Here is a 23,392-nt window from a genome sequence, read left to right as displayed (position 1 = left end):
TGAAATTCTACCACCAAAATTATTTTCCAGTATTGTACTTCATATGTACAGTTTCAAGGATGTTAACACTATTGTTTTCCAAAATGGAAATTGTTTCATGGTATTTTTTTTTCTAATGATAGACTCCAAGTTGACTTCAGGGGGAGGTGTCAAAATTACCAAAATGTATCATGTACTCATAGCTGATTATTCCGCTTCTATTCAATGATACCAGTTCTCACTATGTAGCCCCAGTGGACTTGAACTAGCAGCAATCCTCCTGCCTCAGTTCCCCTAGTGCTAGAATTACAGGTGCGGGCCACCACACTGAGCTTCAGAGCCACTTTTTACAACTCTAAATTATGTTTAAATTATTGTCCTATCTCAGTCAGTATATCAACTTAAAGAAAACCATCATTCCATTCCCAGAGCATCACATAACCTAATAACTGCCCCCTTTTATTTAAAATATCTCAAGCTTCTCCATTCTTTTCATAGTAGGTTGGTTTTTGGTTTTGTTTTCTTTTTCTTTCTTTTTTTTTGAGGGGAGGAGGTTCATTAGATGGTTTGGTTTGTTTGAGGCTGGGTCTCCTGTAGCCCAGGCTGGCCCCAAACTTGTTATGTAGTCAAGGCAAGCCTTGCACTAATCTGCCTGCCTCCGCCTCCCAGGCACTTCATGGTGTTTTCTGAGGCCTACCCTGCTGCCAGCCTTGAGTACTACATTTTGGAAGGTTTTACGTCTCAAATCTTGCACGGGAACCAGTTTCCAGCAGGCGACATACTTACTAGTGCGCATGTTTCGTTAGTCCGGAAGTATCGCCGTGGCTGCCGGAAGAAGGTAGAACGGCCCGGAAGTAAACATTACTGGCTTGCCTCGGTCGCTGCTGGGTGGTTCTGAAGTAGTCTGTGGCGGAACTGGGTGAGTTAAACCTTCCCAGACTCTGCAGACGGCGGGGCGGGATGGAGAGGAGCTGGCGATGCCGGGGAACGGGACGGCCATTGTAGGGCGTCCGGGGTGAGGACCACAGGCCGGGAGCAGGCCGCTTTCCGGGACGCAGGCGCCAGCCCCGGGGCAGCCTGACCGGGATGCTGCCCCCGGGTCGCCGAGGTCCGGACACCCTGAGCCGCCCCTCCCCCAGCTGACAGCTGCCCCTTTGAGCCTCGGTGTTCTGGTCAGTGATGGCCCTACATTAGAGCATCCGTGTAGCACTCTGAGTTGAAGCTGTCATTGTTTTTACCTCAGAGAAGGTTGGCCCCTCCGCAGCGAGGTGTGATGCAATGACTGCGACTTGGTGACTGCAATACTTTATTAAATCTTGATTTTGAATGTGGCAGTCCCAGACCCCCATACCCTGTGAAGTGTAATATGATTTAAAGGACCAACGTTAAAGTCAGGCCTGGATTGGAGATAGTGGTCTCTTACTTACTTTTTGGCTGAAGGTTGTTAACCTCCCCAAATTTGCTTTCTCACTGTAAAATAAGGTTATTGGAAAGATTAGGTAAGAGGAAGATGCATGGGAAACTAAAGAAATGGTAGTTGTTCAAATGAGATAATTAAATCTACAAATGTCACCCTTCACCTCGCAGAGCACTTAGGCTGCCATCAATTGCATATTACACAAACTTGTATTTTTATTTTTTAAGATTGATTTTATTTTAGTTACATGTATGGGATGGATAGATGGATATGGGCTTTTGTGAGTATAGGCCCCCTAGGACTGGGGTGAGCCACTTGATGTGGGTGCTGAAATTGAATTCGGATCCTCTGTAAGAGTAGTATGGACTCTTAACCTATGAGCCATCTTTCTAGCCCTGTACACAAACTTCTGTAAAGAACTGGTCATGGACGTGGCACATGCCTGTAAATCCAGCACTTGGGAAGTAGAGGCAGGAGGATCAGGATTTCAGAGTTCTCCTCTGCTACATAGTGAGGTCAAGGTCAGCCTAGGTTATAGGACCCCAGACAAACAAAAACCTATGGATATTTTCAGTGAGTAAATATTAAAGAGAACATCTTTGAGTAGTGTCTTAGACTTCTAGCTAAGCTGTTGCAGTTTAAAAAGAGCTATGTAAACATCCAGTGCCTGCTGGGAGCATGGTGTGTTAGAGATATATGATACAAGTGAATGAATCTGAATGGAGGGATGCTTGTCGTAAGACTGGAAAGCAGGTTCCAGACCCTGACAAGACAATATTATCTGTGTTAAAAAGATGTTGACTTATAGAGTCAGAAGGGTTAGAGCCATTGACTACACTGTCCAGTATGATAGGTGCTGGCTACTTGTGGCTATTGAGACTAGAAGCATGGCTAGTCCACATTGGTGTGAAATCCATACCAGCTTTTAAAACTAAGTTGATTTTTTCAGTTCGAATTTGAAATTACGATGTGTTGAATGTATTGTTAAATAAGTTGTTTCTGTAAAACCCCAGAGAGAGAGAGACAGAGACAGAGACAGAAACTGAGACTGACTCACTATGTAGCCCATGCTGGCCTTATAGTCATGATCCTCTTGCCTCAGCCTCCCTCCCAAGTGCTGGGTTTATAGGCATATACCACCATTGACTCTTTTTATTTCTTTAATACTGTTATTCGAAAACACAAAACTATTATGTTGCTAGCATTATTTTTCTCTGGGATGATGCTGCTTTGTGGGGGGTGAGCTTGGACAATGGAACATAATGTGATCAAATTTGTATTTTGAAAAATTAAACTGTCTGAAACATGAAAAATTAATTGGGCAGAATCAGCAGAAACCAGTAAGTCACAAAAGGTCACAACATGAGCTAAAGTGATAGTGTAGTATTCAGAATGGAAAGTAGATCAATTTCAATGTTATTCCAAAAGTAAAAATAATTGTTAGTGGTGACATAGATATGGAGAGGAAGCTGAAACACGAGCCGAGAAATGTGTTGTCAATGAAAGGAGACTAGACTTCAGAGGGAAAGACAGGAGTTTCAGACATGTTGTGTGCAGGGACCTCTGGGGTGGAGAGGTCAATTATACAATTGGATATATAGATCTGAAGCCCACATGGCAAGTCTGGAGCACAGATACAGTGTGGAGCACCGGTAGTGGTGCACTGTAGCTACCAAATCCTTGGAAGCTGGTGTAGGATAGGGTAGCAAATGAGCACATGGCAAGTCTGGAGCACAGATACAGTGTGGAGCACCGGTAGTGGTGCATTGTAGCTACCAAATCCTTGGAAGCTGGTGTAGGATAGGGTAGCAAATGAAGCTCTAGCTGAGCCTTGGGGAATTCATCTCTAAGCAAATGGTCTTGAATAGATGAACCTGCAAAGTAGTCAAGAAGACCAAGGAAGGAGGACACAGAAAACCAGTAATGTGTATAGTGGAAGCCGGGGAGTAAGAATCTATGAAAATCAGAAGAACAGAACTGGAAAATGTCCAGTGAGTTTAGCACATTAATTATTGATAACTTAGTTATTGTAGGACTGACTTTCATTGATATGGTTGAGGATCGAAGCTAAGTCAGAGTGACTGGGAGTAAGAGATGTAGAAGGTGTAGAAATAGAAACATCATGAATATTGATGGTGTGTGTGTGTGTGTGTGTGTGTGTGTGTTGCTAGGTATGCACTTTACCCCTGAGCTACATCCCCAGCCAACCCTGAATACAGACCTTTCTTGCTCTTCTCTCTCTGCATCCCCTCCCCCACTCCTAACGATTTCATGTAGCCCAGGCTGGCCTTGAACTCCCTATATAGGCAGTGGTGACCTTGAACTTTTGATACTTCTTCATTTACCTTCGTAGTACTGGATTACAGGAGTACACCACCACATCCAGCTTATACAGCACTGGGATCAAACCCAGCGCATGCTAGACAAGCACTTTACCAACTGAGCTTCTTTTCCAATATCTGAGTATTGGTAACTCGTAACACACTGAGTCTTGAAGGGGAATAAAGACAGGGCCTTGTGTTTTTTACTGTTGTAGAAAAGTTTGAGACATATAGAAAAGGGAATTTAGGATTATATGTGCAAGAGTCCTTGAAGTCTTATATACATGGCTTCCTCCATTTGTAAATTAGAGTTATGCAGGAAGCAGTGCTGAGCTTGTAGAGACTTTTGAGGAAGAGAATGAAGTCCCTGTTAGGACTGCAAGATGGCTCAGCAGGTCCAGGCATCTGCTGCCAGCCCTGATAACTTGAGTTCGATCCCTGTGACCCATATGGACTCATGACTCCTGCAAGTTGTCCTCTGACATCCACATGTTCGCAGTGTCCACATGCTCACAAAACAAAGTGTGATTTTTTAAAAGTTTTTTTAAAAAGAAAACTTCGGGGCTGGAGAGATGGCTCAGCGGTTAAGAGCACTGACTGCTCTTATAGAGGACCCGGGTTCGATTCCCAGCACCCACATGGAAGCTACGAACCGTCCTTAACTCCAGTTCCAGGGGAATCCGAAGCCCTCTTCTGACCTCTGTGGCATTGCACGACATGGGTGCACTCACATACATGCAGGCAATACATGCATACAGATAAACTTAAAATAGTAAATAAAATATATTTTAAAAAAAAAAGAAAGAAAGAAAACTTTAGGCTGGAGAGATGGCTCAGCAGTTAAAAGCACTGGCTGTTCTTGCAGAGGACCCGGATTCAAATCCCAGCACCCATATAGTGGCTAGCAGCCATCTCAGTGCCAGGGGATCCAACCCCCTCTCTGTCCTCCAAGGGTGCACAACATGGGTACACGTACATACATGTAGGCAATACACTCATACACATAAAATAAAAATAGATTTTTTAAAGAAAGGAAACACTCCTTTACAGACACTGGAAGAATATGAAACTAGGCATTTAGTATTGTGCAGGCCCCAGGGTTGATCCCAATACCCACCATCCATCCCCTAAAAAAGGAAATATTGCTAAACCCACAGTGTGTTGTTAGGATATAGTTTGGAAATCTCAGTGGATGAATTCATAGAGGCCTATTTTACTGTGAATAAATGTCTTCCTTTTCTTAAAGGAAGCCAGTTCATCATGTCTGCAGCCACTGTGGACACGGCTAATGCCACACCCCTGTCGGGGTCCAAAGAGATGAGTTTGGAGGAACCGAAGAAGATGACCAGAGAAGACTGGAGGAAGAAGAAGGAGCTAGAAGAACAGCGAAAACTGGGGAATGCTCCTGCAGAAGTTGATGAAGAAGGAAAGTGAGTAATTTTTTCCCCCATCTGCTCAGAGTTCAAGTTCAGACCTACTGAATCAGCTCTCATCCTTTGCCTCCATAGGATACTATCCTTTACCATTCACAGAACCTTTACTCTTTTTTTTTTTAATCAAATTTTATTCATGGTATATGTGCGTATGCGCATGCGTGTGTGTGTGTGTGTGTGTGTGTGTGTGTGCGCACACCCCCAGAGGCCAGAAGTATATATGGGTGCCCCCAGATGCCAGAAGAGGGCATCAGATCCCGTGGAGCTGGAATTATAGGCAGTTGTGAGCTGCCCACTGGATACCACACTCTGGTTGTCTGCAAGTGCAGGAAGCACTCCTAACTGCTAAACCCTCTCTCCAACCCACCAGAATTTTTATTCTTACTATTTGTTTTATCAAACTCACATGCATAAGGCTTAATAACCAAGTGATACTACAGAGCTTGTAATGAACAGCAACTGTCCTTCTTCACCTTCATGACCCTAGTCCAGAGTCGCTGCTTTTAAGTCTTTTTTTTTTTTTTTTTTTGGTCTTTTTGAGACAGGGTCTCCCTGTAGCCCCAGCTGTCCTGAAACTCACTATGTAGACCAGGCTGGCCTTGAACTCACAGAGATCCACCTGCCTCTGCCTCCCAAGTGCTGGGATCAAAGGTGTGCACCACCACACCTGGCTGCTTTTAAGACTTTATATTTTGGAGATTTGTGGTCATTGCCTTCCCATCTCTAAGTAATAATGCTTACATGTTCTTTTAATCACTTGGCTCTAGACTCTCTTTTCAATTCTTGCTCTGATAGATTTAGCTCTCGAATAGCTTCCTGGCTCTTCCTCTCATCTCCTTTCAGTTGTATCCTTATTTTTAGTATCTTGATTAGAAAGGCTTTCACTGTCGTATGAATCACTTCTTTTTTGTTGATTCTTCATGAGGTTATAGGGATGACCGCCATGTTCGCTGTCCCCCCACTGCCGTGTCTTAGCGTCTGTGCAGGCTGCGTTCGTACTTTAAATGCTATTTTCAAACTTGGCTCGTTAAAATTTTGCTTAAATTTCATTACAGAGATATCAACCCTCATATTCCTCAGTATATTTCTTCAGTGCCATGGTATATTGATCCATCAAAAAGACCCACTTTAAAGCATCAAAGACCACAGCCAGAGAAGCAAAAGCAGTTCAGTTCATCTGGGGAATGGTACAAGAGGGGCGTAAAGGAGGTATGTGGACAATGTGTGCTTGTCCTTTTGTGTTTGGAGACGGTGAATAACTTAGAAGAACTTTTAATGCAATAGAAAGTAGTAATACATTACATAACTCTTTGGTATTGAAATTCACCATGTATACAACTTTGGCTACTGTATTTTTCTAACACAAATTTTAAATCACTGAAATCCTTAAGCTTTGTCATTCCTTAGTCTGTGAAGATGATCTGGTTTTCTTCTTAGCAAACCAGTTCAATAGACAAGATAGTTGTGAGAGTCAAAGTTAATTTCTAAATTACTCAAATAGTCCATTTGCTTTGTTTTTCTCTATATCCTTTAATAGAATTCCATAACTACTAAGTACCGCAAAGGAGCCTGTGAAAATTGTGGAGCCATGACACATAAAAAGAAAGACTGCTTTGAGGTAAGCTACCTTTGAGGATTTTGGAAAACCGTTAGCAATTCTTCCTTCTTTCCCTGGTCAGAGAACTTCTGTTTTTCTAAAATTCCTTTCAAAAAATAAAAATTAGGGGCTGGAGAGATGGCTCAGAGGTTAAGAGCACTGACTGCTCTTGCAGAGGACCCAGGGTCGATTCCCAGCACCCACATGGCGGCTTATGGTGGTTAACAGCCGACTGTAACTCCACTTCAAGAGGAATCTGATGCCTTTTGAGCTCTGCGGGCATTGCATGACCTGAGTGCACTTACATAACATGCAGGCAATACACTCATACACATAAAATTAAAATAATAAAATATTTTTTAAAAAATAAGAATTAATTTGAGTGAAATTAGTCCAGCGTCATCAAAGTTTTCTGCTGGAAGTTGTCTGATAATTGAGCAGACTGTAAGAATCCCACAGTGTGTTTATGCCTGCTTTAGGAAAGTTGCATGAAATTTTTCTGTGTGCTAGAAGCACTTAAGAAAAAGTTAAATCTTGTTTTTCAGAGGCCAAGGCGAGTTGGAGCCAAATTCACAGGCACAAATATAGCTCCAGATGAACACATCCAGCCTCAGCTGATGTTCGACTATGATGGGAAGAGAGATCGGTGGAATGGCTACAACCCAGAAGAGCACATGAAAATTGTGGAGGAGTATGCCAAGGTTGATCTGGTGAGCAGAATCCCCTGCTTCTGCTGTCTTTGGAGAATGAACATTTTGCTCTGTCTCCAATGTAGCAGCTGTTTTTCAGGTCTTGAAGGTCTGTAAAAATGGTCCCATTTTTGTAGCAGCATGTCGAATCAAATAGTGAAAAGAAACAGTAGCCCTATTTGGCAGCAGTTTCTTACGTGATTTTAAATTTTTTTAATTTTATGTATATGAGTGTTTGCATTCATCTGTGTAAGTGTGCCACACGCATGCGATACCCACAAAGTCCAGAAGAGGGCATCACATTCCTGGAACTGGACTTACTGGCCATGTAGGTGCTAAGAACCAAACCTGGGTCCTCTTCAAGAACTACACGTTCTCTTAACTGCTGAGCCATCTCCCAGCCTCTTTTACTTATTTTATTCTATTCCCCAGTGTATGTGATTAAAGAAACTGGAAGCGTAAGAACAGATTTGTTTCCACAGCTTTTGGCTTTTTGCGATTCTGAACTCTAGTGCGTAGGCTAGTTCTAAGTCTGTTTTATCGTTGTTTCAGGGAACATTTGGGAATAGTGGAAGCCAATAGATAACCTGTTTCAGAAAACTGGATCTTAATTTAACCTCAGTGCATTTTTTACAATGATTCTATTTACCCAAATTCCTTCAAAACAGTATTCTACACTGCCCCCCCCCTGCACATTTTGGAAGAATTTATAGATAATATTTACCCATCATGAGTTTTGTTTTGTTTTGTTTTCATTTTTCCAGTGTTTCATGTAACCTGGGCTGGCTTTGAATTCTCTAACTCTGTTGCTGTATACCCAAGATGATCACGAGCTATCTCATCCTCCTGCCTCTGCCTCTTGAGTGCTGTGCAAGATCACAAGTGCCATTATGCCTGGTAAGATCATGAGATGTCACATAAAAATCTAGACTTCATGTTTTCCTGAGCACTGAAATATGTAATGCCTGAGAAAAATCAGTCAGTCATCTGAGGTCACCTCATACCTGCCAGCTGTTGGTCAGGGCTTGCTCCCTGCAGTTTACCATCCATGCCATCTGGCTATGTTCACATCAGTGCCTGGTTCAAACAGGAGTCCGTAACTGCCCTTCAGAGAGCTATAGGCCAGCCCTAATGACCTTTTCTGAAAACAATAAAATTGCTCACTTTAAGTATAAAAATATAAATGGCCATTTGAACACAAGAAAAATTTAAATGTTTCTATTTTTTCTAGGCAAAACGAACATTGAAAGCCCAGAAACTGCAAGAAGAATTGGCCTCAGGAAAATTAATGGAACAAGCCGTAAGTAAAAATAAAGGTCATTCAAACACAATGCTCCAACTCCTTCAAACGATGAGATGAAATTTGAAACAAGAATTCATTTTATACATCTCCAGTTAGAGAAGAACCCTGATCTTCAGGGTCCATCTCCCGAGTACTAGATCACAGGACACAGCTCTTAAGTCGCATTTATGAAGACCGTGTTAATGCTATTGACTGTTATATATTTTAATAACATATGAAAAAAAAATCACAGAAAAAGACCAAAACACCAGTTTTCTGTTTTTCTGACATTTTTATATGTTCTGCTTAGGGTGGGAATTGAACCCAGGCCTTGAGCACAGTAAAATTTTATTTTATACTCTTTTTAGTTTAATATTTGCCACAGTTTCATTAGTGGACTTTATTTTATAGTTGAGTAAATAAAAATTTCAGACTAAAGGTACATTTCAGCTAATTTTTTCAGTCATACCAACTTTATAGAATAAATATGTGTAAAATCGTATTAAATGGTTGGGGCTGTAAAAAGGGCTCTCTTGCTTTTTTTTTTTTTAGTTTTGTTAGCTCTTTTTTCCTTTTTATTTCAAGATGCACAGAGGGTGTCTTGGTGACCATAATGTATGTTGTCATGTATCACACAGCACACCTGTGAAGTTTCTAAAAGAGACTCAGCATGTCTGAGTGACAAGGCAGAACAGGAAGCCACTACCAAGTAAATAGTTACTGAGGCAATTAAGTTACCAGATGGGTGTTAAGAGCCCTGTTCTGCAGAGTGCCAGGTTCTGGCCTCCCTCTGGCATAGGGGCTGAGAATGCAGGGGACTGCCTGAGAGCACCCGGATCCTGCCTCCACGTGCTGCATTTATATTTGTAAGGATTATGTGAAGACCTCAAGTTAAGTGGGTGGATCTAAGAGTAAGTACAATACAATAAAGACTTGAAATCTTTAAAAAAAAATTTTTTTTTTTTTTTAAAAAAGAACCCTGTTCTGCCCTAACTAGCTAGCTACCTGCTCCTAGGAATATTAATTTTCCTGTCTGGACCTCAGCATACCTGTCATCTGTGTATAGGTCTGTCTCCCTACTCCACTTAACATACATAGCTTGTAGTGAACACTTTGTAATAGTAGCTGTTGTTGTTAGGGTGATTGTTAATTGCTGACAAGTCTGGAAACTAGCTTTTTCTCTTGTTCTAACAACTATATTCCATGGTGTTGTAAACATAATTTTTATTTCCCCAGTAAAGGTGTTTAAATATATAGAGGGGCTGATGATTCTTGCCTACTTGGATGTATAGCTGTAAAAAGGAACTTTGTGTAGCAGGGCAGTCTCTCCCGCCTTCTTTATAGCCATATCAGTGACCTTTGTTGAACCAACAACTGTGGGAACTCCAAATAATTCTTATCTTTAAAGAATGTTATTTCTGATTTTGAAAGTAAGACATACAAAGTTAAATTATAAAGAAGAAAATAAATAGCCCATTTGTTAACTTTTGGGGTTTGTGGTCCTGGGGAGCAAACCCAGGACTACATCCTGGGCCACTGCAGGAGGTTCCCTTACTTCCCAGATAAATCTATATACTATGTATAGTGGTAACACATTCCGGTGCTCACTGTTACCTGCTTTTTTTATTGGGGGAGCAGGACAGGGTATAGAGGCTTATATCCAGTACTTCGTGTGAGATATGACAGGCAAGTTCTCTACCACTGTCCTACATAATTTTGTTTTGTTTTATTTTGTTTGAGACAGGGTTTCTCTATAGCCCCAGCTGACTTGGAACCTCGCTTTGTAAACCTGTTCTCACAGAGGCCCTGCCTCTGAGTGCTGGTGTTAAAGGTGTACACCACCACACCCAGCCCTTTTTGTATTTGTGAGACCAGGCCTCACTGTGTAGCCTAGGATGCCCTTGAACTCAGAGCAAACCTCCTACCTCAGCCTCCTCAGTGCTTGGATTACAAGCATGAGCCACCATACTTGGCTTACCTGCTGTTTTAATTGAACAATGTATAATGCAGTGAGAACTTAAATATGTCATTAAACATAGACCTACAGCCAGCAAGATGGCTGAGCAGACAAAGTGCCTACCATACAAGCCTGGCAGCCTGAGTCCAATTCCTGGAGCCCACGTAAAGATGGAAGGAGAGAACTGACTCTACAAAGTTGTCCAGACTCTAGTCTCCACGTGTGCACACACAATAACAAATTTTAAAAATAAGTATAGATGTATTCTTTATTTTTACATAAATTCACATGGTTAAAAAACCAGAACAATTTAAGAAGATAGACAATGAAAAGTTTCTCCCTTGTCTTCATCCACCGTGTTGTTAAGCTTTACTGCTGTAATCTTTTGTGCATGTGATTTTCTCAAAGTTGCTTGTGTAAGAGTAAACCACTACAGAACCTTATACCCACCTGTCTTTCCCCTTCATCTCCCTGGTAGACTTAATGATAATTCAGTGTTAAATTGAGTGCAATAAATTACACAAGCTATCATGTATTGTTAGTTTTACTTTTTCCCTAATGTATACCACACTGAATCACTTTTTTATACATGTAAAAGCATCTTTACATAATAGCATGTTGTTTCATTAGGATCAAGTGCTGGATGTATACTTATTGATACAGTGAATATATGTTTTCAGATTTGTTTTGGTTTTGTATGGCTTCATGAGACAGAGTCATGCTGACTCAGGATGGCCATCAACTCACTTTGTCTTTCAGGCTGGCCTTGAACTTTCAACAGTCCTCCTGCCTCAGCCCCCTAAGTGCTTGGGATTACGGAAATGCATCAGTACACTCAGCAGAGTCTTCCCCCCATTATTGGAGATTGAAACTAAGGGCTTCCATACTAATGAGAGGCTTTACCTCTGAACTACATCCTCAGTCCCCAGCATAAACTTTGATGACATATCACTCAGAAAAGACTGGTACCACTTACCTACTATCAGTGTACTGTGTAAACCTCCATACATGCATGCATGTGCACTTCCAGTGCTTTCTCCACCACCTTGCTAATGCTATTTTTTTTAATTTCTAAATAATCTTAAAGAGACATGATCTTCTGACATCTTGCTGTAGGTGTTTTGTAGAACTAGAGTATCTTGAACAATTGCTAATGAAGATAAGAGTTTCTTTCTGATAAGGAGTTTGGAGTCTCCTTAAATCACAGTATTGTGTCATCTGAGTAGATTTCTTCATTGCCAAAATTTATAAAGGTTGTTTTGACTCTGAAGATTCTTATGACATGATCCTGACATGCATTTTCTATTTTGAATTTGATAAAATACTGAGGTTTGGGACTACTGAGATGGCTGAGTGGGTGAAGGTGCTTGCCATGCAAGCTTGGCAACTTAAAGTTCAATCCCCAGAATCCATGTGCATATGGAAGGAGAGAACTGACTCTACTGAGTTACCCTTTGACCTCCACATGTGCATAATGGCACACCCACCTCCCACCCCCAAATAATAAATACACAATTAGAAAACTAGTGGGGTTTATTTAAATGAACGTGATACATCTAAAAACTAAAACATGGAAATTAATATTTATTGGGTACCTATGTCATCTTCCTGATATTTTATATGGTTATAATCCTATATTAAGGGTCTGGAGAGATGGCTCCAGTTAAGAGCACTTACTGCTCTTGCAGAGGACCTGAGTTCGTTCCCAGCACCCATATCAAACCTCTTAGAACTACCTGTAACTCTAGCTCCATGTGATCCAATACTTTCTTCCAAGGGCACCTGCACACACGTGTACACACACACACACACACACACGCATGCATACACACATACACGCACATAAAAAAATCCTATATCAATAAAATTCTCTATAAATTTTCTAGTTTTGTGGACACTAATGAAATGAACTGTTCACAATACCATACTTGTGTTCAGAATATCCGTGTGCATTACAAGTGAGAAATAAAAGCTCTGAGTTGAATTGAAATTTTCTTTCTTTCCTTCCTTTCTCTCTTCAGTGCTAGGGATCAAACCCAGGATGTCATGCGTCCTAGGCATGCACTTTACGATTAACCTACTCCCCAGCCCCTGTTTATATTGTTATGCTAAATAATCAGTAGGTTAAGTGAAATAGATTTACAAGTGGTATTCCTTCTTTCTTGATGCAGAATTCTCCAAAACACCAGTGGGGAGAAGAGGAACCAAATTCTCAGATGGTAATAAATATTTGTCTTATCTGCTATATATTCCTTTTTTTTAGTTTTAAGTGGCTAGTACTGATAGCAGTAATAAAAGTAGCCTTAACAATTACACAGATCAGCATTTGGCATTTGCTCAAAGAGAAAGGAAAACAAGACCTAGATACGGCTCCTTTTGACTTGGTTTCTTGTCCTTCTTCCTCTCAGGAAAAGGATCATAACAGTGAAGACGAGGACGAAGATAAGTACGCAGATGATATTGACATGCCTGGGCAGAATTTTGACTCAAAGAGACGCATCACTGTCCGGAATCTCAGGATTCGAGAAGATATCGCAAAAGTAAGTCTTGTCAGCTGGCCTCCTTTCAGCCTGGCCAGTGGTGTTGAGAACACTTTGTTTCCACGGCGTGATCCACTTACGTAGTTTCTGTGTTTCTGTGTTCCATGATAAGTATCAGTCTGCCTTTTCTCTCTCCCTCTCCCTAGCAATGGACATAGCAATTCAAGTGGTTGTAATTAACTCTACCAGCTGAAATCTTTTTTGCTATAAACACATGTTAATTCAGTCTTTAACTGTTTTTTCTTCTAGTATTTGAGAAATTTAGATCCAAATTCTGCCTATTATGATCCAAAAACTAGAGCGATGAGAGAAAATCCTTATGCCAATGCGGGGAAAAATCCAGATGAGTAAGTATCAAATGTACAGAGCTCAGAGTAGGAGGACGTTAATCCTTCTCTGACCCAGCCATAGACAGTATTCATTTCAATTCAGATTCAGTTTTATGAATGCACTTTTTTTAAAGAAAGAAATCTGATTTCCTTTTTGTGTTTTCAGAGTGAGTTATGCTGGAGATAACTTCGTTAGATACACAGGAGATACCATTTCAATGGCTCAAACACAGTGTAAGTGTTCCGTATGAAAGCCTTTTATACAAGCTCATCAGAAATTGGGGATCACGTGCGAACGAAATGTCTTAGTGGTTCAAGGTGCCTGCCACCAAACCCGACAACTGGAGTTCAAGCCCCAGCCAGGGTCTACATGGTAGAAGGAGAGAACTGACTCCCGCCAAGTTAGCCTCTGACCTCCACACACCCTGTGGCACATATGCCTGGATGGATGGATGGATGGATGCATGGATGCATGGATGGATGGATTTTTTTTTAAAAGAAATTAGGGCTTGTAAACCAGGTATAATGGCATACATCTGTAATCCTAGCCCTTGGGAGGCTGAAGCAGGATGAGAGCCACAAGTTTGAGAACAGCTTAGGCTACGTAGTGAGTTTCAGAACAGCCTAGGCTAACATGGCAAGACTTTCTCAAAAAAGTAAATAAACAAGAAAGAAAGAAACAGAAAGAGGGAGGAAGGAGGGGGAAATTGGCCATTACTTAAAGCTTACTTTAAAAAAGGACATGCATTGAGCTAACAACTCATTAAGATATTTTGAATTGCTCTAGTGTTTGCTTGGGAAGCCTATGACAAGGGATCTGAAGTGCATCTCCAGGCAGATCCTACAAAACTAGAGCTGCTATACAAGTCCTTCAAAGTAAAAAAAGAAGACTTCAAAGAGCAGCAAAAAGAAAGCATCCTAGAAAAGGTAATTTTCAGACCTGGTGTGGTAGTGCACACCTCTGCTCCCGCACTCAAGAGGCAGAGGCAGATGGATCTGTGAGCTCGAGGTCATCCTGGTCCACATAGTGAGTTCCGGGCCACCTGGGGCTACAGGGAGACTTTGTCCCCAAAACAAACAGAAAAGGTAATTTTCACCAAAATGCTAGGGAATAACTTTTCTTAAAGAAAAGTAACTACTGCCAGGCGTGGTGGCACATGCCTTTAATCCCAGCACTTGGGAGGCAGAGGCAGGTAGATCTCTGTGAGTTCAAGGCCAGCCTGGTCTATATAGTGAGTTCCAGGACAGCTGGGGCTACAGGGAGACCCTGTCTCAAAAAGACCAAAAAAAAGAAAAGTAACTACTAATAGCATTTGTATTGAATTTGGTCTGCAATACCAAGAGAATCCCTTTTAACCCATGAGGCATAGTTCCTTCCTTCCACTGACTTGGTCAGTTGGTATAGAGTTTGGTATCCATGAGTTTTGTTGCAAAACAAACCACTCCAGGATACAGTAGCTTAAATAAACATTTATTATTCCACACAATTCTGCATTAGCTGGGCCTCCCGCTGAGGGACTGCTCATCTCTGCATCACGTGGTCTCATCTTCTAGTCACTGGCCCAGCTTTTAAAATGACATTTCTCAGGGATCCAGGGCCTAGCAAAAAAGTGTGCCTTGGTGCACAAACCATGCCTTTGCTCGCGTCATATTTCCTGACTTCCCATTGATTGAAGCAAGTAGCATAGCCAAGCCCAAATTGCAAGAATGGAGAAGCAGGGGGCCCAGCAAAGTCAGGAAGCAGGTGATAGATGTGTATGCATCTGAGAAAAAACAATGTGTGGCCCTCTTGTAACCTACCTTGCTTAACAGAGTAACAATGGAGGCACCTCTTATTTGCCTAGGAAAGTTGATGATACATTGTCATCTTTTCCTTAGTAAAGCCTAGTTAAAATGTTCATTTATTCTTACTGAAAATAAGCTCTTTTTTAGAGATTTGAATGCAAAACTTTGCTGTAAAATGCATCTGACAATGTCTAATGTCTTTTAGTACGGTGGCCAAGAACACTTGGATGCCCCTCCAGCTGAGCTGCTCTTAGCCCAGACGGAGGACTATGTGGAGTACTCCAGACATGGAACTGTCATTAAAGGCCAGGAGAGGGCTGTCGCCTGCTCCAAGTATGAGGAGGATGTGAAGATCCATAACCACACGGTATGGGCTAAACTGGAACTGCCCTTGCTTTGCTCCTGTTGTGTCTCTGACCTCATTGTGAACCAGTACTAACTCCCCCCTCCACACACACACACACACACACACACACACACACACACACACACACACAGTAGCAGTTGTAATACAAAACCTTCCAACTAAAAAAAGCCCAGGACCAGATGGATTTACTCAGAATTCTATCAGACATTTAAAGACGATCTACATCCAATACTACTTAATTTATTCTAAAAATAGAAATGGAGGGAAAATTTCCAAATTCCTTCTATGAAGCCAGCATCACTCTCATACCAAAGCCTGGTAAGGATACAACCAAAAAAGAAAACTATAGACCCATATCCTTAATGAACATAGATGCAAAAATTTAAAAATACTACCTTATTCACTTGTCTCCCCTCGAATCAAAACATTTTAGTATGTTGTACCAATCAAGCTATGTCTAGGTTTGAATGTGCACTGCTGTGTACGCAGATACACGTACACACAAATAATGTGCATCTTCCAGTTTTGGTGGAAACATTTGAAAGTTGCAGATAGGACATTTCACCCATGAACACTATCACATATGTCCTAAAAATGAGCACATTCTTCTAAACAGCTACCCTTACAGTGCTTCAGAAAATTCACATTGACTCCTTGGTATTTTATTTGTTCTTTGCCACTTTGTTTTTGTTGCATGTGAACGCATTCCTGCATGCATGTATGCCACACTGGAGGTCAGAGAAGAACTTTGTGGAGCTGGTCTTCATCTTTCACTTTTTTTACCATGTTTGTTTGCCCATATGAGTTCATGTGTGTCACATGTGTGCAGATGCCTGTGGAAGCCAGAGAGCATCAGATCACCTGGAACTGGAGTTACAAGTGGTTGTGAGCCACCTGATGTGGTTGTTGGGAACTGAACATGGGTCCTCTGCAAGAGCAGTGTACTCCTAAGCACTGAGCTGTCTCTCTTTCTAGTTTTTTTTTGTGTGTGTTTTTGAGACAGAGTCTCCCTGTTCTTTGTAGACCACGGTGGCCTCAAACTCACAGAGATCCGCCTGCCTCTACCTCCCGAGTGCTGGAATTACAGGAGTGTGCCACCACGCCTGGCTTCTTTCTACTTTTATATGGATTCCAGGGGTCCACTCAGGTCATCAGGCTTGTGTGGCAAGCACTTTACTCGCTCAGCCTTCTCCCAGCCCCCTTACTCACTTTTTAATAACTGCACACAAAAATACTTTTCAGAGCTATGTTTTTGGTCCAAGTCCAGTTAAGTCTGTTTTTATGATTTGCCGATTGTGTCATTTTTCTGGCTCTGTTTTCCAAACAGTAGCCATTTACAGGATCTAACTAGTTACCTTGTACATTGTCTCATAGTATACCTTTGGCTGTTTGTGGTAGTATCATAACATTTCTCCCATCCCCAATATGTCTTAAAACAATTCTAGTCCAAAGCCTTGATTAGACAGAACTTTAATTTTTTTTAATTTATTTTTATTTTATGTGTGTGAGTGTTTTGCTTCCATGTGCAATTGTGTTGTGCAATACCTTTGGAGGACAGGAGAGAGCTTGAGATCCCCTGGAACTGTAGTTAAAGCTGCCATGTAGCTGCTGTTAGCTGCCATGTAGATGCTGGGAACCAAACCCAGGTCCTCTGCAACAGCAACCAGGGCTCTTAACCACTGAGCCATCTCTCCAGCCGAAAACTTTGAATATGTTAACAAGAACATGCAGTAGGTGATGGTGTACTTCATTGTGCATTATGTTGTCGAGCATACATAGTGTCTGTGAATATTTCGGTGCCTTGTCCATGCTCAGCCCATACTTCACCACCCTCAGCTCTACTTGTTGTGCATTTAATTAACCAAACTATAATTTTTACAAGAATCAGAAACCTAATAACCTATAGTAGCCCAGGCTACTGTATATAGATAGAGTGGAGTGAGCCAGACTCTCTGTTCAATCTGGACAGCATAATTGCATAAATACACCATTCAGCAAGAGCCACTTATGGCCAAGGGAAGTGCAGGCTCAGGAATTCCCATGCCTTAATTTAAGAGAAATCAAATATCTTAAATATTTTTCGTAGGCTTTTTGGGCCAGGTAGAGGGAAGTCAGTTTATTGAGACAGTCTTACTATGTAGCCTAGGCTGGCTCAAACTTAAAGCCTCCTACCTCTGCCCCAGGAACTGAGATTATAGGCATATCCCTCCATGCCATCTCCTAGGCTTTTGAGAGCAGAGTTTAGACCATCATAACTATAAGACTCAACACTTGAGATTGACCCACTGTCTATTACCCTGACATAGAATCTCCACATTTTTTCTCTGAAGTTCCATTCAAAATGGCTGTATTATTTTCTGCTCCTGTCAAGAGTATGTGAAAGACCCTATTTTTAGATCCCTTTTTAAGTTTCCTCTCTATCTCTGCAGCATATCTGGGGATCTTACTGGAAAGAAGGCCGATGGGGATACAAATGTTGTCACTCTTTTTTCAAGTATTCCTATTGTACTGGAGAAGCTGGGAAGGAGACTGTTGTAAGTAATTGTTCTCTGGTTCTTTTGTGGGAGAGGTTGGGTTGGGCAGGGAGACAGGCTCTCATGTAGCCTAGGCTAGCCTTGAATTCACTGTGTGCAAAAGAATGACCTTAAACTTCCGATCCTGCTACCACTTCCCAAATGCTGGGGTTACAGATGTTACCACTGTGCCTGGTATGAGGTGCTGGAGATTGAGCCTAGGGCTTTGCATGCTAGGTAAGCACTGTACCAACTGAGCTACCTCCCCAGCCCCTGTCCTCTAGCTCTTAACAGTATAAGATAATCAAAGCATGTAAGTCAAACCTTGCATAAAATATAGCTTCTCATTTCAAATTTTAACTTGTTCTCTTTTTTTTGGTTTTCTTTTTGTATGAGTATTTTCTTGCATGTATGTAAAGTGCACTTGTGCATGCAATGCCCACGGAGGCCATAAGAGGGTGTTAGATCCTGTGGAATTAAAGTTACTGATGGTCGTTAGCTGCCAGGTGGGTCCTGGGAACTGAACCCAAGTCCTCTCCAAAAGCAGCCAGTGCTCTTAACTGCTGAGCCATCTCTCCCACTCCTCAACTTGTTCTTAAAATGATTAGTGATTATAGCTGGGCGTGGTGGCGCACGCCTTTGATCCCAGCACTCGGGAGGCGGAGGCAGAGGCAGGCAGATCCTCAGTGAGTTTGAGGCCAGCCTGGTCTACAGAGTAAATACCAGGCAGCTGGAGCTACAGGGAGACCCTGTCTCAAAAAGACAAAAAAAAAAAGATTAGTGGCTATAGTCATATCAAATAACACTTCTTTTCCCAGAATTCAGAGGAATGTATTCTAAATGATGCCACCGGAGAAGAATCTGTGAAGAAGCCTCAAACCCTCATGGAGGTCAGTCTATAGCTTTGTGTTCTAAATTGTTAAGGCCCAAGGGAGAACTTTAGTAATTGTGCTAGAGCTTCATTTTCATGGTCTGTTTCAATCATCCCTATCAGATGCATCAGGAAAAACTCAAAGAAGAGAAGAAGAAGAAGAAAAAGAAAAAGAAACACCGAAAGAGCAGCTCGGACAGTGATGACGAAGAAAAGAAACACGAGAAACTGAAAAAGGTATTTGTGGTGTCTAAGAAGTAAAAGTGACAGCAGGACTCATCATTGGTAGGGACCGTAGAAACGATCTAGTCACCTGAAAGTTCATGTCCACAGTGAGGAAATAGCCCAGAGTCGAGGTTGTGTGCCAGGTTGTATTGGTGGAGACTTTGTGAGTCTAAGTATGATTGTCATCTTGGAATACTTCCTAAATGTCTCCACAACACCTGAGAAATGTGTTTTGTGAAGCTGTTTTAGAGCCATCAGCACATCACCCAGAGAGTGGCCTTTTAGCACCATCGTTAATAAGATCCAGCAAGTCCTTGAGAACAACTAGAATTACACTCTTTTTTAAAAAAATATTTTATTGGAGCTGGAGAGATGGCTCAGCTGTTAAAAATACTGAATGTTCTTGCAGAAGACCCAGGTTTGAATCCCAGCACCCACATGGCAGCTAACAACTGTTCATAACTCTTCTGACCTCCGCGGGCATTGCATGACATGGGTGCACTTACCTACACGCAGGCAATACATGCATACACATAAAAAATAATAAGTAAAATATTTTTTAATATTTTATGTATTATTTTTATTTTATGTGTATGAGTATGGCTCCGTACATATTTAAAAAATATTTTATGTATTATTTCTATTTTATGCATGGGTGCTGGGAATCAAACCTAGGTCCTCTGCAAGAGCAGTCAGTGCTCTTAACCGCTGAGCCATCTCTCTAGTCCCCAGAATTGCATTCTTTCTTTTTTTGTCTTTCTGAGACAGGGTCTCCTTGTAGCCCCAGCTGTCCTGGAACTCACTATGTAAACCAGGCTGGCCTCAAACTTAAAAAGATTCGCCTGCCTCTGCCTCCCAAGTGCTGGGATTAAAGGCCTGCGCCACCACGCCTGGCCCAGAATTGCATTCTTTAACAAAAGCATCAGCTATGGTCTTGTGTTTAAAATAAAAAAATTAAATTTTATTATTCAATAGAACTCTTTTAAAAAGCTTTTAAGTTACATTTATTTATTTGTGTGTGTCTGGGTGTATCAGTATATGTGTGCAGAGGTCAGAGGATAACTTGTGAGAGTCAGTTCTCTCCTTCCATCCTGTGGGTTTTGGAGATGGAATTCAGGTCTTCAGGCTTGGTGGCATGTGCCTCCCCCACCAAGCCATCTCACTGGCCCCTCACTAGAACTTCTTTGACTACAAAAAATGTCATAGAACATCCTGTGCTCCATGAAAATATGAAATGAGTCAAATAACTAGTTGTATCTGTGCAAGGACTGACTACCACGTTCTTTCAGGTAGTGTGGGGTTTTGATAGAGCACTTGAGCCGCCTTTGAACAAAGGCAGTGTGTTGGAGACGTGTGCTATTCTTCTTTCCCTCTACCCGTAGGCACTGAATGCAGAGGAGGCACGCCTTCTTCATGTTAAAGAGATCATGCAGATCGATGAGAGGAAGCGGCCTTACAACAGCATATATGAAACTCGGGAGCCCACTGAGGAGGAAATGGAGGCCTACAGAATGAAGCGGCAGAGGCCAGATGACCCCATGGCCTCTTTCCTTGGACAGTAGTACCTTGTCATAGACATGGTACCCGGCAGACAGCAGCCTGTTCTCAGCCTCTTGCTCTAGTGATACGTAGAAAGCCTTTGTCCTTCTTGCCACCCACCTTTAATAAAACTTTCAGAAGTCTCAAAATCATTGTATTCAACATGAAAGAAACAAAAAAGGAGGAAAGGGCCTATAATAGAGGATTGAGGTTAAAAATCATCCAGTTTTAGTCAGTGATTTGGAAAGAGACTTTGGCTCTCTACCTGTGATTCCAGCATTTGAGAGACTGAGGCAAGAGGGTCAAGAGCTGGAGGTCATGCTTGGTACACCTGCAGTCCCAGCTCCTACGAGGATGAAGCAGAGCCACCTTAGCGGTCCAGCAGGTTGGAGAGCAGCCTGCATAACATGAGACTTTGTCTCAAAACAAAGTGAGTTCCAGGCTATCTCTAGCTGTCAGAAAAAAAGTCTTCTATTTATCCTGTATGTAGGTCTCCTACTTCTTCAGTTTTCCTGGCCTTCTACCTAGCAGTAGCACACATATTAAGATAGATTCCGCTCTTAAAAAAAAAAAGCTTCACTTTCTTAAACTAGTAATTCCAGTAGTAATTTAACTAATAATTTAACTCTATGATTACACTTAGAGTATTTGGTTTTGCCTTTTAGGATTTTCTTGATTTGAAACATTCTACCTTAGTCTGTGTCACTGAAAGGAAATCTGTAGAACTTATAAGTATCTCCCCTGATCTGAGATAATCCGTTTTTCATTTGGTTGTTAGATGTTGGATTTTAATGTATTTTTCTATCTTACATCCAGACTGTTAGCCTTCGTATAGAAAATCAAGTATTTTCTCATCCTTGGCACAGCATTGCCTGATCACCACTGGTCTTTTACCTTGCTGAACATGAACTTTTAGACATAGAAATCCTTTCTTTTATCATAAAAGATGCAGTTTTTATTATTTATCATTTTAATTGTGATTTATGTAACAATCATAACATTAAACTCTATGAGATCGAAAACATCTATTTACCTTGTCTTCATAGCCAGCAAATACTACTTTATAAAACTTAGAGAGCAAACAATCCTGAAGTTGAAGGTCCTTCAAAGAATTCTAAGGATGGCTTTGTAGGGATCTTAACAGCTGATATTGCTGTGATCCTCAAGCCTTGCCTAAGAATATTATGAAGACAACACCAATAGAGTATGAGCAGAGAACAGCTGATAACAGCCCGTGATGGCAGAAGACATTGAATCAATTGCCTTCCAAAAACCACTTCTAGGATACTATGTGAAGTCAGCATCTCAGAAATGGTGGAAGGAAAGCAGCAGAACCCATGATCAAATAATTGTATTCCTAGCATCACCATTCCGACTAATGAGATTAAAGCTGCAAAGCAGGCCTGAGTGATAGCTCAGTTGGTGAAGTGCTTGCCTTGCAACATAACTCAAGTTTGAGCCCCAGGACCCACAGCTTAAAAAGCCAGGTGTAGTGGTCTGTGCTTGAATCCCAGTGCTAGGGAGGCAGAGACAGACAAGATCCCTGGGGCTTACTGGCCAGCCAGCCTAGCCAAATCAGCCAGTTCCAGACCAAGGAGAGAGAAAAAGGTAAACAGCAAATAAGAAACAAGACTTGAAGTTGTTCTCTGACCTCTACACACAAGTGCACCTGTTCCTACACAGGCACACAGAATGGTAATGTAAATAAATCTGATTTTTCTTTAAAATGTCAAATTTGTGTTTTTCTATTCCTACCCTAACATAGGATGATTCAGTACAAAGTCTAACATTGGCATCTTGTTTTGTATATTTTGTTAATGAACATGCAATTGAGAATATTTAACTGTGAGTGATTTGTAGTATTATTTAAATATCTGGTAGAGAAATGAATTATAGGAGTGTCAAGGAGCCTGGGTTAACTTCTTTGAGTTTATTATAAAAATTTCAGCATCCCTTAATTCTAACCTAACCCCTACCCTTCTCTCTGAGGCCTAATTTACTCTGATTTTAGATTCTATAATATACAAAGTCATGTCTTATTTCAGTTAAATTTCAGGATGGGGATGTAACACATAGAACATTACCCAAATGTACTCAGGTATATACATCTTTGATTTTTTTTTTTCTAAAGACAAGGTCTTGCCAGGCGTGGTGGCACATGCCTTTAATCCTAGCACTTGGGAGGCAGAGCAGGCCGATCTCTCTGAGTTCAAGGCCAGCCTGGTCTACATAACGAGTTCCAGGCCAGCTGGGGCTACAGGGAGATCCTGTCTCAACAAAAAAACAAACAAAAGACGGTCTCATGTAGTCCATGCTAGCCCCAAACTTTCTATGTAAATGAGGAAGACTTTGAAACCCTGAGCCTCCTAAATTCTGGGATTACAGACATCACTACCATGCCCCACTTTGTGATTTGTGATTTTTATCAATTTTGGAACTATGTGCTGTAATTTTCACATTGTCTCAAAAGAATTTCATGAAGTAAGTGGATAGCCTTATTCTCTAGTTGGCATGTTTGCTTAACAACTCCAGATAGCTTGATTCCCAA

General features: G+C 41.4%; 1 protein-coding gene across 2 annotated transcripts; it reads left to right on the top strand.

The window, feature by feature from the left end:
* Positions 1 to 785: 785 nt before the first annotated feature.
* On the top strand, positions 786 to 22,687 carry Slu7 (SLU7 homolog, splicing factor). 2 transcript variants are annotated; one of them, XM_008821666.2, is made up of 16 exons: positions 786 to 898; positions 4,964 to 5,147; positions 6,206 to 6,359; positions 6,688 to 6,768; positions 7,293 to 7,457; positions 8,668 to 8,736; positions 12,847 to 12,894; positions 13,084 to 13,215; positions 13,465 to 13,562; positions 13,711 to 13,778; positions 14,332 to 14,471; positions 15,535 to 15,696; positions 18,126 to 18,230; positions 19,028 to 19,099; positions 19,204 to 19,317; positions 20,688 to 22,687. In XM_008821666.2, the coding sequence occupies exons 2-16, from the start codon at positions 4,978 to 4,980 to the stop codon at positions 20,865 to 20,867; spliced, it is 1,758 nt and encodes a 585-aa protein (XP_008819888.1). In that variant the 5' UTR covers positions 786 to 898; positions 4,964 to 4,977; the 3' UTR covers positions 20,868 to 22,687. The 2 variants fall into 2 exon arrangements, with proteins under 2 accessions (XP_008819888.1, XP_008819889.1); XM_008821667.2 differs by having other exon boundaries at positions 811 to 898; positions 4,968 to 5,147.
* Positions 22,688 to 23,392: the final 705 nt, after the last annotated feature.

This window comes from Nannospalax galili, unplaced genomic scaffold, assembly GCF_000622305.1.
Source record: "Nannospalax galili isolate Female #2095 unplaced genomic scaffold, S.galili_v1.0 scaffold667, whole genome shotgun sequence".
NCBI lineage: Eukaryota > Metazoa > Chordata > Mammalia > Rodentia > Spalacidae > Nannospalax > Nannospalax galili.
Note: the sequence above shows the minus strand (reverse complement) of the source record. Positions and strands in the feature narration are given on the sequence as shown.

What these genes read in the sequence shown, in the direction of transcription:
- Slu7 (XM_008821666.2), top strand. Translation starts at nt 4,978, where the DNA reads ATGTCTGCAGCCACTGTGGACACGGCTAATGCCACACCCCTGTCGGGG. An exon ending in AGTATGCCAAGGTTGATCTG is followed by an intron (nt 7,458 to 8,667) that starts GTGAGCAGAATC and finishes TATTTTTTCTAG; the next exon opens with GCAAAACGAACATTGAAAGC. An exon ending in AAGCTGGGAAGGAGACTGTT is followed by an intron (nt 18,231 to 19,027) that starts GTAAGTAATTGT and finishes TTCTTTTCCCAG; the next exon opens with AATTCAGAGGAATGTATTCT.